The sequence below is a fragment of the Hydra vulgaris genome, chromosome 12 (genome assembly GCF_038396675.1).
Source record: "Hydra vulgaris chromosome 12, alternate assembly HydraT2T_AEP".
NCBI lineage: Eukaryota > Metazoa > Cnidaria > Hydrozoa > Anthoathecata > Hydridae > Hydra > Hydra vulgaris.
Window position 1 is genome coordinate 60,077,041 of NC_088931.1, and position 15,158 is coordinate 60,092,198.

At 27.8% G+C, this 15,158-nt stretch overlaps 1 protein-coding gene across 1 annotated transcript; it reads right to left on the minus strand.

The window, feature by feature from the left end:
* Positions 1-5,505: 5,505 nt before the first annotated feature.
* On the minus strand, positions 5,506-14,495 carry LOC100206850 (uncharacterized). The gene is made up of 4 exons (XM_065813934.1): positions 14,298-14,495; positions 14,187-14,221; positions 6,301-6,414; positions 5,506-5,812 (listed from the first exon to the last, which is right to left on the minus strand). Exons 1-4 carry the CDS (start codon positions 14,347-14,349, stop codon positions 5,699-5,701), a joined length of 315 nt encoding a protein of 104 aa, XP_065670006.1. The 5' UTR covers positions 14,350-14,495; the 3' UTR covers positions 5,506-5,698.
* Positions 14,496-15,158: the final 663 nt, after the last annotated feature.

Below are 15,158 nucleotides of genomic sequence, written 5' to 3' on the forward strand. Positions count from 1 at the left end.
TATGCATGTTTGACATAACCAAACCTTGCAATTTGAATATTCACACTTGTATCATTCCATACTTTGACTTGCTGAAGCTTTGTCTAAAACTTTTCGGCACTTTTTACTCTTAAATTGGTTTGCAACTAATATTTTCGGTAGACTTGTTGCTTAGTTGATATGTTGTTCGCCATTAGAGCTAAGCTTACATTGTTTTTTAGCTTGCTTTGCTGCTTTTTTTCTCTCAGCATCTTTCAACCTTTCAGGTATTTCAGGTTTGTTGAGACACTCCCCTTCGAATCTTGGCACACCTACATTTTTTCTTTTTTTGTGTGTGAACTGTGCTAGATACGAAACATTTGTTTCAAAGCCTCTGCAAGTGATTAGGCTGATTGCAGTTGATTTTTAACCTCTTTTTGAATTTCATTTTGAATAGCAGAAGTTACTACAATATTGAAGGTTGTTTACAGACTTTTAAGTTGACTTTGGAGCTGATGCTGTGTGACAAATACTGATGCTAAATGTTGGTGTAGATTCAGAGGGCAGTGGCTAGATAGTGTAGTTCCTGGTGCTAGTATTGGTGATGGTACTATCATAGGTTCTGATTGTTGAAATGATGAAGGCTCAGGTTCATATGATGGTGTTTCAAACTTTGACTGATCAGTTTTATTGATGTCGAGTGGAAACAAGCCAGTATTCTGAAACCCAGTGACTATTTGAGTACGTGTAAAAATTTCACCAGAGATGAAAAGTTTTTTTCTGCAAGTTACAAAAACATTTTTTTGATAAGTTGCTGAACTTTGTCTTTGCATAAAACTGTTAAAGTAATGAATTTTGTGAATGTATAGTTAGAAGTTGAAGTAATGAATTTTGTGAATGTATAGTTAGATAAATATAATTAGATAACTAAAATTAGATAAATATAATTAGATAACTAAAATTAGATAAATATAATTAGATAACTAAAATTAGATAAATATAATTAGATAACTAAAATTAGATAAATATAATTAGATAACTAAAATTAGATAAATATAATTAGATAACTAAAATTAGATAAATATAATTAGATAACTAAAATTAGATAAATATAATTAGATAACTAAAACTAGATTAATATAACTAGATAACTAAAATTAGATAAATATAATTAGATAACTAAAATTAGATAATTATAATTAGATAACTAAAAATAGATAAATATAATTAGATAACTAAAATTAGATTAATATAACTAGATAACTAAAATTAGATAAATATAATTAGATAACTAAAATTAGATTGAACTAATTCCCTGGAATTATCTTAATGGCGGGAAAATACACCTTAGTGAGCCACTGCACAAATTGCTTATCTTCCATCCATCCGGATGGATATAAAGCATGTATGGCATTATCTGGTCCACTTAAACACCAACCTCTGTTTAGACGTTTTATTGATTTAAAAATAATCTATGGAGCGAGACGATTACCAGCAGCATTAATGCAATTTCCAACTGTAAAATGGATTTTTTCATTGTTGCCAACCAATTTCAATGGTCGTTTTGCACCACGCCGGCAAACAATATTTTGCTTACCTTGATCACCAGAAAAGGCAATTTCATCAAAATTTCACAAATGACATGAAGTGTTTTTGTTAATACCTGCTACGTTGAATTCTCTTTGCAGTGTGTTGAAATAATTTGCTAGTATTTCTTGCGGCTCTGAGTGATGAAATATTGCCTATGGCTCAGATGCTGAACCTATGGCTCCGCTGGTTTATGAAAAGGTTATATCAATCTCTTTCTGGTGTACCATTAGTAAACAAATGAGATTGACCTTTATATATATATATATATATATATATATATATATATATATATATATATATATATATATATATATATATATATATATATATACATATATATATATATATATATATATATATATATACATATATATATATATATATATATATATATATACATATATATATATATATATATATATATATATATATATATATATATATATATATATATATATATATATATATATACATATATATATATATATATATATATATATATATATATATATATATATATATATATATATATATATATATATATATATATATATATATATGTATATATATATATATATATATATATAGGTGCCCTAAGAAGTTCTAATGATCTTGTCACAGAGCACCGCGGAAGTGCATTTAACAAGGAAGTTCACGCCTCCTTCCTTACCGTGACGCGAATATATTTCCAGATTTCGTTTCGAACCTGGATCTCCTGCTTCTCAAGCAAACTCTCTAACCACTGCGCCATGGCCACCAACCTTGGTGTTGCAAATAGTCGGTAACTAGTGTGATGACGTTATTATAAGTTTTACCAAAGCCCCCAATTGGATAATTTGATGAGCATATCTACCAAAACTGATTCAAGTTGTTTTGACAATCTCATGCTTGAACCACTGCCAATTGTTTCACTTATGCCATGGACACGCCTGTGAAAAGTTGCTACTGTTATGCTGAATGATTAAGCAGATTTGAAGTCAAAAATCACAACTTTGTACTTTAACCATCGCAAGCGCACCTTGCTCTTTGGTGAATAGTTTTTCTTTTTTTTTTTGCATGCAAGTTGTTTCGAGGCATGTTTTATATTAAAATAGATTTAACAATAATCCATTTGAAGTTTATGCATAAAATTCATAGCGATGGCTTGGTCACTTGAGACTTAATTAATTAATAGAAAAACCGCATTTAACAAGAGAGTAACTAGCTTATTTTATTCATTCATTAGAACCATTTAATAAAAGCAGTCAGTAAAAGTCATTCATTTAAATTCAAAAAAAATTTCATTGAAAAAATTTTTCAATACTAAAAATTTATAGTTGGAATATTTATTGGTCACTTGAGATTTAATAAAAAAAAGCCGCATTTAAGAAGTGAGCTTGACTTAATATTAGCGTATTTCATTCAACCCCACAATTCTCCCTTTCCGTTTTTTACTTTTAACTTTTTTTTCCTACATAGCAAATTTAATTTGGAAAAAAGATTCTTGATCAGCGTAAAAATTTATACAAGAAAACTTTTTAAGTTCAATGATATCAAATTTAACTTCCGAGAGTTTTAAATTCATTTTTCAAAATAATTAAAAAAATCTTATTATGCATACGAAAAACTCGAAAATTTATAACAATTTTTTTTTCATCAAAAATGAAATTTGATATCATCTTACTCAGAAAAGTATTCTCTGCAACGCGATTTAAAAATATTTGCAAAAATATTTGCAAAAATATTTGCAAAAATATTTGCAAAAATATTTGCAAAAATATTTGCAAAAATATTTGCAAAAATATTTGCAAAAAGATTATCCAATAATTAATTAAGAGAATTGTCATAACTATTTCATTCTACCCGCTATTTCATTTTACCCTGTTTTACTCTATAATAATTTTTTTTTCTCTTCAAAAAGATTCCTTATTCAAAAGTAATTTAAACGTTAATAAAATCAAAATTAATTTTTTAATATAAATTCAGCTAAAATAGCAACAATAAATAGATAGCTAATCAAAATGATTTTTTTGGTTCTTTTAGATTTGAAAGCAACAATCTCGTCTTTCTTTTTTCCGCGATTGATAATGATTTGCTTATTGTTAAAGTATTTATTTATAATTATATTATTAATTAATGTTATACCACTATTAAAACGTTGATCACACATAAAAATTGTTTCACTTCCACAATCTAGGAGCTTTCTGGTAACATGTCTGATAATTTTAGCATTTAAAAATAAATTTTCTGGTCTAGCAAAATGGAGACGACTGAATAAGCGGGAATTTCATAAGTACAAATAGCGTAACTGCAAACTAGCATAAGTGCAAAGCAATTTCAAAAATATGCACAAGTGTGAACTGGTATAAGTGCAAACTAGCATAAATGCGCCAAAAGAATTTGCAAACATTGGCATAAATGCAAATTGGCATAAGTGCGAAACGCTATTTTGCACTTATGGTAACATTTTCAACTTTATTCGGCGCACTAATTCGCACTTATGCCAGTTCGCACATGCCAGTTTTTGTAACTGCGTTGCACTTATGACAATTTGCACTTATGCTAATTTGCACTCGTTGTTATGCTAATGTTTGCAAATTCCTTTGGCGCACTTATGCCAATTCGCACTTACGCCAGTTCGCACTTAAGCCAGTTTTTGCAATGTTTGGCACTTATGCTAGTTCACTCTTATAAAATTCGCGCTTATTTAGCCTTCCGTAGCAAAGCTAGATGATACATAAAATGCAAGACATTTTCCAGGTAACTGATGCCCCCCTCCAGAGAGCAAATTTGTATAGTCAATGCAAATAGTGACTTTCTCAAAATTTAATAAAACTTTACATTCAGCATAAATAAGTTGATCTTAGAATTTTTCATAATAAATCGAGAAATATAGCTTGTCACTTCCTTGCTGCCATTGTTTAAATCAACCTCTTAAAAATCATTTTTAAAATCGATTTCACATAAATTATCTTGACTAGACTCTGGTCAGAGCCAACGACATGGAGAGGTCAGGAGAGCACGCGCCCCCAATTTTTGTTCAAACGACCATTTTTTTTTCTTTCAAAAAATTCTAGATATAGAAGACTATTTGAAAATTTAAGGTTAGCCCCCCCCCCCCCCTATTTTGAAACCTCTTTCATTAATGGCTTTATTCGAAGTAACTTCTCTGAATACTCAACTTCACGCAAACCAACAAAAAAACGACCTCCACTCATTTGCCTATATTTTGCAAATCGATGTTTCAGAGAGTCACTTTGAAAACAACTTGTTAAAATATAATCATGATCCTCATTAAGTAAATAATCACACAAATTAGCAGAACTTTTTTATGTTTTTACCATAACATCTGCTGTTTGTATGCAAGGAGTAAACAATCCACTTGCTTTTAACTATTTTATTTGCCATTCATTAACACACTGCAAAAAACAATGCAAGAACTCAGGGTTTTTTTAATCATTTTTTTAATCGAAAATAACTTTTAATAGAAGCTGATGTAGTTTCATGAAAGATATTCAAAGCGAGAGGAACACTTTGCTTATTTCCTGGATGTAAAGTTTGAAATGTGAGTTTATGTGCCTTACATAAAGGGAATATAAGCGCTTTGAACTATAAAGATTACTTCGAATATTTTTGAAGAGATTTTTACTTCCTCCAAAGTAATTTAATAGCTTTTAAGGGCTCAATACTTACAGCTGCTAATTTTTTTAAAACAACGATGATGGATTTTCTTTTAAGAGAATGTGCGCTTGCTTCGAAGTGTAACGTTGGAATAATGAAAAACGAAAAACTTCAGATGAATATAACTTTTTACATTTTGGTTTAAAATATTGGATATTTTGAATTTCATCTAAAACAGCATTGATTCTTTCTCAAACAAAGTTACGTTTATTAGATGCAAGGTTATCTAAAACACTTATATTTTTAAGAAAGTATTGGTTTTGCTTAAACCACTGTGGAAGAGGAATTTGACAACCATTGTGATGCAATTTTACATATTATTTTCAATTATTTCAACAACAAAAAAAACATAAAATTTTGTCATTAAGTTATACTATATATTATCAATGAACATTTTGGAAAAAAACAACGATTTTTTTTTATATCCATTCGTATTTTTTTATTATTTTTTTTTCATATGCAAAAAACACTCTGACTATACTTTCAAAACTTAAAAAATCAGTTTACACTCATTTTTAAAACAAGATTTTAATTTGTTAGTACAGGCTACAAAATCGTTGTAAGAACCAGCTTTCATGTAGCAATCTTTAGCTTCGTCGAAACACTAAAAAAAATATATAAGTTCTTAAAATGTAATGCCTAAAATTTCAAATAAATTTTGCTAAAACGATAATTTTATTTTGTGTTGCGTTGGTATAATGTTCATAAATTCTTTTTTAAATAATTTTTTTTTAATAATTTTTTTTAAATAATTTTTTTTGACTCAGCAATATATGACTAAAAACTTAGTTTACAAAGTTTACCGTAATTAGTGAATTAAACATGTCCTTATAATCTTAATATACATTTATACATCTATTTGTGTGTTGTGAAATATTTAAGTCCCGCACTTTTATTAAAGTAAAAATTTCTAGGATGAAACTGTAAACCTTTCGGAGATTTTTCCCTAGTATCTTTACTTATATCTTATTCTTACTGGAACCTTTTATTTTTAAATTACTTTCTTTTTAAAGAAAAAAACATTTTAATAATTAACGCATCGTATGAGTAAAATTAAAATACTAAAATATCTAAATATATTTAAAAACTTACCGGTTTAGAAGGACAAAGATTGTATAAACAAGCTCCAAGATCAAAAAAACAAGCAGCTTTATCTGTCCAGCTTTTAGTACTTGACGTAATACATCCGTAAAACGTGTTCACACACTATGAATATATAAGTATTGATCATATATTTATTTTGGTAACGACACTTTAAAACAAGCTTGATATGTTCAATAAAAAACCTACCTAGTTTAAACAGCTTTACGCTTTCAAGAGTTTTACAGATTGGGTTTAAGCTAGGGTTGTTCGCCGTAAACAAAAACTTACGAAAATTTCGCATTTTTATCTTCCGTATTTCAAGTTACTATTGCGGAAGTTGTACATGCACCTTCCGCAATATACAAAAAAAATAAATAATAATAGTTCCGTAATAACCCTTTACGAAAAGAAACTTGCTAAACAAATCATTTCGAAAGAATACTTGCGAAACAGTTTATTACGGAGGGAGCATTTTGGAATGTGCGCTTACGGAATAGACTCGAAAGCATTCGTTAAACTGTTATACAAAAAAATGTTATTATTTATAATTTAAATAAAAAATGTTGTTAGATGATTCTTGAATAGTTTATACATATATATCTGGCACACACACACACACACACACACACACACACACACACACACACACACACACACACACACACACACACACACACACACACATACACACAAACACACACACACACACACACACACACACATATATATGCATATTTGTTCCAAAAAATATCCTAATGATGAAATACGGTGTTTTAGTGTACATGTTTGTAGAAAATGGACACGATAGATTAAAGCTTGAAACAACTGCTAAGAACTATATTCAGAAAAGAATCAACCTTTCTAAAATAAATTATAGTAAAACAGAAACATTTAAATATACAGTTAAACTTCCATGGCTCCCAAGAATAGGTCCAAAACTTAGAAAAGAACTTAAACCTTTCAACGTCAGAATAATTTTTACTACACCACCTACGTTAAAAAACATCTTACGCAACAACTAGTCTAAGTTAATTATCAGTGCAGAGACTTCCGGAATAGCGGACACTTTTTTATAACGAATTTTATAAATAAAATAAAAAAAGAAAGATAAAAAAAAAAGAATAAAATAAGAAAAGCAAATAAAATAAAAATAAAGTGAGTGAAGAAAAGAAAAAGAAACAAATAAAAAAGCAAAAATCATAAGCAAAAAATATAAAAAACAAATCAAACAAATTAAAAAAAGAAAAAAAACGAAAAAAGAAACGAGAAAAAAAAAAAGAAAGACAAAAAACCTAACTGAAAAGAAAAAAACATTCGAAAATGGAAAGTAATTAAAAAGAATTAAATATAATATAAAAATTGCTCTGTTTTTGAAGAAAAGAAAAATAAATATTTTTAAATTTTATAAATTTTGAGGGACGATATGTGTTTTATGGGTATTATGATATGATTTTTATTTTTATTTGGATATTTTTATTTACTATGAAAACCCTATATTTTTTGTGAGTAAATGTTTGTGCGTGGGTGACACGTCTTTGTGAGTGTTATTGAGAATTTTTTTTGTTTATTTATTGCTATTTTTTAATGAAATATTTATAATACTTTTATAATTTTTATGATATTATTGATATTAAGATTTATTATATTTATTAAATCATTGTTACGTTTTGTCAGTACATAACTGTTTGTAACTTTCTTGTCTCTGCATAATATTCAATTGTTGTTTTAAAATTAATATTGTTTTATTATTATATAACTTTCTTTTTATTCTTATATTTGTTATTTTATCATCATTATTATCATTATTATTTGTATTATTAATACTATTCATGGTATTTACTTAAGATTAGTTTTTAACTATTTGTAAATGACCTCGATTGTAAGATTTTTTATCGAAATATATTGATTGAGTTATTTCCAAATAGCAATCCCAGTGTATATAAACTCACATGCTCTAGTGGCAGTATATACATTGGCGAAACAAAGAAAGAAAATTTTAACGAGATGCATTGAACATCAAAAAAACTATTTAAAAGGTAAATGGGATGCATCTGGTGCAACAGAACATGGTAGAGAATGCAATGGTATGTTTGATTGGTCAAATCCGAAAACTCTAGCAATAAAATCAGAGTACGATGAACGTAAAGTTAGAGAATCAGTACTTCTCAACCGTGACAATGGCATTAAAATTTCTACAAAAAGTTGGAGACCTCTGTTTAAAAAAATTATCCAAAAAATGGAATTAAATAATATTTACTTATTTTTTATTTACGTTATTATGTAATCATTTATGGTTTCTTTTTAATGTCTTCTTTGACGTTTTTATGTAGGGGAAAAGCGCCTATGATGGCATACTTAACTTTGAAGCTTCATTATTCAGTATCCTGAAGACCAATAATAAAAGTTTTGATATGGATACATTCCTTGTTACATCTAGAACAATAAAACCCTGGGAGTTTTCATCAGTTTTATTTTTTTTATAATTTATTCTTATTGTAAAAAAAAGCACAAGTATGCCATCATAGGCAACCACTGCTCCTATGATGGCATAGGGGAGGATGGGGCTAGTTAGGATCGAGGGTAACTTAATGATTCCATTTAACCTTAGAGCCTTCCCTCAGAAAAGCCAGAAATTACTCGAAACCATCCTAATTTACCATTTCATGCTACACACCAGCATTGTAAAATTTTGCGCATGCGCATAGGATATATTGCGTTTTACGTATTTTTTGAACCAAAAAAAAATTTTGAACCAAAAAAAAATTTCGGACCATCGCTTTCTTTTAACTTTACTTAAAAATAAGTTTTTCTTATAAAAAAAAAAAGGTTTTCCCAACTCGTCAATATTTCAACACCCCCAACTCGTCAGTATGCCATCATGGATGAAAGTCATCATTTTCATTAAAACAAGCTGTGTCTGCTTTGTTCAAAAAGATAAAATTAAAGTAACTATTCCACTAAATGCAAAAAACTTGAATATAAAATGCATAAAAATTTCATTTCTGCACAGTTAATAGTAAAATCACAATCTTAAATATATGAAGGAAATAAAACTACAACAGCACATCCCAAAATCAATTTTTGTTGATTATAAAAACAATACTTGTGCACAAGGGACGTTTTTTCACTAAAACTAATGTAAAGTCAGTATAGTCATGTAGGTCTAATCATTTTTTTACTTAAACCAATTATATTAATAGGCGCTATGCCATCATAGGCGCCTTTCCCCTAATATTTATAACGGTTTTTTTGTATTATATTTTACGTCTGATGACGATCTGTGCAAAAACAGGTCGAAATTATACGAAGAATAAATTTAGTTTGTACGCAGCTGTTATTTTATGCTTTATATTTTAAATATGTATATATATATATATATATATATATATATATATATATATATATATATATATATATATATATATATATATATATATATATATATATATATATATATATATATATATATATACATATACATATATATACAGTGACCTAGAAAGGTTATTTAGGATGGGGGGGGCGGGGCGGGGTTGAAGCAGAAATTAAGGGGGCTTAACGCAGCTAAAATTTAAAAAGTTAAAACGGAAACTTTGAGTTAGTTTTGAGGGAAAGGGCAACGCTCCCTCCTCAACATGTGTCTATGCCAGTGTTTAGATATATTTATATTTATCAAGTACCGACTTTAGTTTACTTCCAACTTTTGGTTGTTCATTGCCTTTGGCTTAGCAGAAATGGAGGTTTACTATTTATATTCTCATATACAATAACTTCGTAAAATATTTGGTTCCATTACAAAGTTTAATTGAACTTTAAGTGCTGTTTAGCCGTTTTCAGTTCTAACTGAATCTTGCAATTAATTTATCACTACCTATCAGACTAGTTACAGCTCTGAAACTTTCAGCGCTTGTATAGTCCTGGTGAGCTTCTATGTTAAAATTGTTTCCAGGGGCAAAGACCCGTGGAAAGGTTGTATTGTGCCCACTTTTTTGCTATATAATCTTGCAACTAATTTTTTTTTTAATTCAACTGCTCTCCAAAATAGTTATAGATTTAAAACTTTCAGCAGTTGTATAGTTCCAATAACGTTGGGATGTTGAAAATTAAAACATTTTTCAGGGCCAAAGATACAAAGGGCAAAAAATGCCCTTCCCATCTTTCCACCCTGACTTTATTTTTTTATAAAGGAAAACATTTAAGAAGAAATCAATGAAAAGGATGTCTTTAAAATTTACTTCTTGTTATTGAGGTCGTAAAAGCGAAAGCGCATATAACGAAGCACCTCAAAAATAAAAAAATTGAAACTGACTAAACATAAAATTATTCTATTTGAAAACGAGTGGGAGCTATTTTTAGGCATTTTATTATATAACTAAGTTTTAGCATTCATCACTTAAATAAGGTCTTTTTTTGATTTCAACAAAGGCCTTGTTTCCGATTATTATGTTAACGTTGTTCAAGTTATCTTCATTATTTAATTCTTATTGATTAAATGACATTCTAAAAAGTATATTTTATGAAAGTCTTGATTTTTTTTTTTAAAGTTTAAAACTGAAACTTATCAATATCATATAAAATTAGTATTTTAAGTATATGCTAAGTTAATTATACGTATTTCCTTCATAAAACGTAATATTATACCGCGTTTCGCAAGTTTTTTTCCGTTAAGAACTGTTTCTCAAGTTGCGGTGCGAAAGAGTTTCGTTTCAAAAGAAATTTGGTTTTTTATCATTATTTCAAAAAATAAAACCTTAAAATGTTCATATGTTGCAATACTGAAAATAAAATTTTATAATAAAAATTTTATTCCTTACAATTAGTTAGGTGAACAAAATATTTTTATAGACTTTAAAACCTCGTTTAGCAAAAGAGCTCGTTTTGCAAGTGCAACTTCCGTAAGCGCTACTTTCGTACGTAGCAAAACAGTTTTTTTGATAATTCAACTTGCGAAAAGCTGCATTTCGTAAGTAACATTTGCGAAATGAACATCGACGTTTTTTTTTGTTTCGTAAAATTCGGTAAGAAAAAAAATTCTTCATTCTCAATATCCTTCCGAAAGAATTTTATTTTTCCAGAATTGTACGAAATCTTCTGGTTAACAATTCTATTCGTAATACTCTATTTTACTATTTCGAAAATTCTTTTGAGTGTAATAGCATCTTTTAAAACCACAAAAATCAGTTGCGGTTTTTTATAAAATAAAATTAAAATTAAAAAAAAAAAGAAGCGGGAAACTTTTATTTTTTTGGAAAGCTATAGTAAACAGTAACTTTAAAATTCATCGTGCATACGGAATTAGTTTATATATTTAAACTATTTAATAGTATAGCTTTACAAAAAAATATAAAGTAAAGATCAGCATTTATAATACATTTATGAACTGGCTTTAAAAAAACAAAGTACATTTTTAACAACTAATACTTTTACTTTGTACAAAAAGTGTCACATAATTTAGGAAACCTACGAGGAACTATATTAAGTGCATGAACTAGTAAATGTAAATGTAATATGTATACAACCTTTTTGAATTATATACCTTTATTTCCCATTTTGGATTTTTTTAACATTTTAAAACAATGACTCAAAAAAATAAAAGTATTTGTACTAAACTAAATATGTTATTTAGTTTAATACAAAATGTAATTTGAAGTAATTTGAAGTAAGTTGCTAAAGCTGCTAAGAAATATTAACCTGATGAAGCTTTAGTATTAATTATTGATGGTGATAGATCAAGATTAACATATCAGGTTTTTAGAAATATTGCTGAAGATAAAACCTGTCACATATATCCTAAGAACAATCATGCAGATGACTAATCAGTACACATACCGCTAAAAGATCTTCTAAAACACACTCTTAAAAGGCTTTGTTATATACAAGCTTCTGTACTAATCACTATGCTTAAAGAATTAACTAAACTGACGTTTAGATACAAGACCGGATGTTATGGATTTGATGGTGCTATGGGACATAGTGTTTACAAACAGGTAAGTTAAAAAAAAACGGTGAGCATGGTCTAACGAATGAATAGTGCTTGATTATTATTTGCATAGTACCTTTAGAACTCAGTCGACTTTATAATGATAAAAACGTTATAATATTATTCATCTAGAATGTGCATCCGATAGAATAAAAATAAAGAAGTACATTTTTATATTTAAAGATGATAAATAATTTGCAGACTTGTTTAAAACATCGTGAACATATGATAATTTGGTAATAGAGTTTTAAATCTAGTGACAAACCTTCTTATGTTTTTCTTATGTAAATGCGCGTTTTATTTTTAAAGTTCATTCCATCAATTTTTTCAAAGTTTATTCCACCAGATGAGTGGTAATAAAGCCGAGTTGCTAAATTCGTTCATCGAAATACTTTTGACACCAGTATAAACATAAAAGAGTTTGTTATTCAGTTCCACGATTTTAAAAAGCTAAAGGATTTGAAATTAAAAAATTATGAATTTGCTTTTTTAAAGTTTTATTAAATTTGTTAAATAATTTTTAGTATTAGCAACTATTTAACTAAAATTTATAATAAAAGTAAATATATCTTAATACAAAGTGACTGTTTAGACATTTAAAGGGTTTTAGTAAATAAAAAAGACAAAAATAATTTTGTCAACCATATATCTCATATCCGGCCTACTGTGCAGTGTACAATGAAATAAGGCTACGTTTACATTTTTTATTTGTTTGAAATTGCATTTGAACAAAAGAAATTTCAAACAAAGTTCATTTTACTTCGATCAAGTAACAGTTACAAAAACTTCACTGGAAAGCGAAGTGTAGAAAAACTCATTAAAAAAAGTAATTCCATGTAAATTTACTTTAACAATGCTAACATGGCTATGTAAGGACGTGCTGTGTTCGAGTGATATAGACATGCAATTTTACATGACAGCATGACATATTACACAACAAAAGCGTGTTTACATGGTTTTGTTGTGTAATATGATGAATTACATAATATAACATTGCTTGATTTGTAGGAAACCAATTCTTTTAGTTAATTAATAAATTTCTATATTTTTTTAAAGAAGTTTTTAGAAGCTTTTTAAATTTTTTAAATTTGTCAAACGATGAAAGATCGCGTAAGACTGGTGTACATTAAAAGTTTTACAACTAGTACAAAATGATAAGCATAAAAATGATGTTATTATAAAATGATAATATCGTTGTAAAAACTGAAGTATAAAGTTACATTAATCAATTTATCAAGTACTTAGCATAGTACAAAGTATATCTAACTTTGTACTTAACTTGGTACAAAGTTAAATAACATGCATTTTTACATAAGTTATAAGTCTATAGTTAAAAATAAATACTTAAAATCTATTCATTTTTGTAGGAAATTGGAGGGATTTTTTATAAAACCTTCAGTTTTTCATGAAATTGCACTTTATTGTGAGATTTTTTAGTATAGCTATGAAGATACAAAATCTCGTATTCCATAAAACTAAAGCACCTTTTAAAATAAAATAAAAAAATTTAAGCAAGCTGCTATAAAAGCACACGTTGCTTTAACGCCCTGTATATTGTGCTACAATAAGCTACCCAATTTATGATAAATGACCTATATTAATTGTCTATAATTGATTTATAATAAGGTATATAATTGATATAATTGGATATATTAGATATCAAATACTCAGCTGTACTAAATGAAAAAAAAGTATCAATTATATATTTATACAGATGAATATAGAGAAAAATGTTTATTTTAAGTTAATATTTGTAAAGTTACAAGTAACATGGTTTTCTATTTAATCTTTTGTTGTAGCAATTACAATCCACTCTTGCTGCAGGACTATTTTAATTTTGCTTTTTTGTGTTGTAGTACGACCATATACATAAGAATTGCAACTAAAATATTTTTTTAAAACTCGAAAAACTTACCACAACCTCAGGAGATGGTGCTTTTTTTGCTGGAACTGAAAGTTAATCAGAAATATTATTTTACGTTCAAATTTTTTTAAACGAAAATTGAATATAAAAACAAATTTAAACCTGCTGCAGCTGCAACAGTGCCAATAATTGCAAGTATGGTCACAAGCTTCATTATTAAAATGCAACTCTTTAGGTGCTTTTATCAGCTTTAATGTATGTTTTTGAGCAAAATATTATTAAATTTCTTTTATGCTGCTACTTATTTACCATTCTCCTAAGTTATTTATTCGGAACCAAGAACTTGCTTCAAAATAAAATGCGCTAGTATGAAAGTGGCTTTTCACACCAAAATTGAAATTTGATATTTTAAACTCGGAAACTTTAAAAAAAAGTTATTTGATCGTTTTATTATGAAATGAGTTTACGTATAAATATATATATATATATATATATATATATATATATATACATATATATTTATATATATATATATATATATATATATATATATATATATAAGCTACACAAGATTTTAACAGAAACACCGTCAAAATAAGTTACAGCTGCATGCCAAATATCAGTACCATTCTTAAGTCCCACAACCAACACATTTTGCGCAATAAAAGTACCAATAATGTTAGAAAATGCAACTGTATAGATAAAGCTAAGCGTCCTTTAGAAAATCAATGCCTAACTAAAAATTAAGTTTATAAGGCGACTATAACACCACCTAACGTCATTCACGCTAAGAAATCTTATATTGGTATTAGCAAAAACTCCTTCAAGATCAAGTTTGAAAACCACATAAAACCATTTAACTTGGTCGGGTATAAAACGACACTGAACTTTCTAAGGAGATCTGGAAGCATGAGGAAGCAGGCAAACCGATAAATAAGTGGAGTAGGGGAGAGTGAGGAGAAGTGGGACAGGTAAATTTTTGTTAGAGTAATTGCAATATCTTTTTTATTTAATGTATAAACT

Bases quoted from the DNA above. Each gene is read 5' to 3' on its own strand.
- LOC100206850 (XM_065813934.1), bottom strand. From the start codon at position 14,349: ATGAAGCTTGTGACCATACTTGCAATTATTGGCACTGTTGCAGCTGCA. The intron at 14,222-14,297 runs GTTTAAATTTGT...ATTAACTTTCAG, and splicing joins CACTGTTGCAGCTGCAGCAG to TTCCAGCAAAAAAAGCACCA. The intron at 6,415-14,186 runs GTAAGTTTTTCG...ATATATTCATAG, and splicing joins CACCATCTCCTGAGGTTGTG to TGTGTGAACACGTTTTACGG.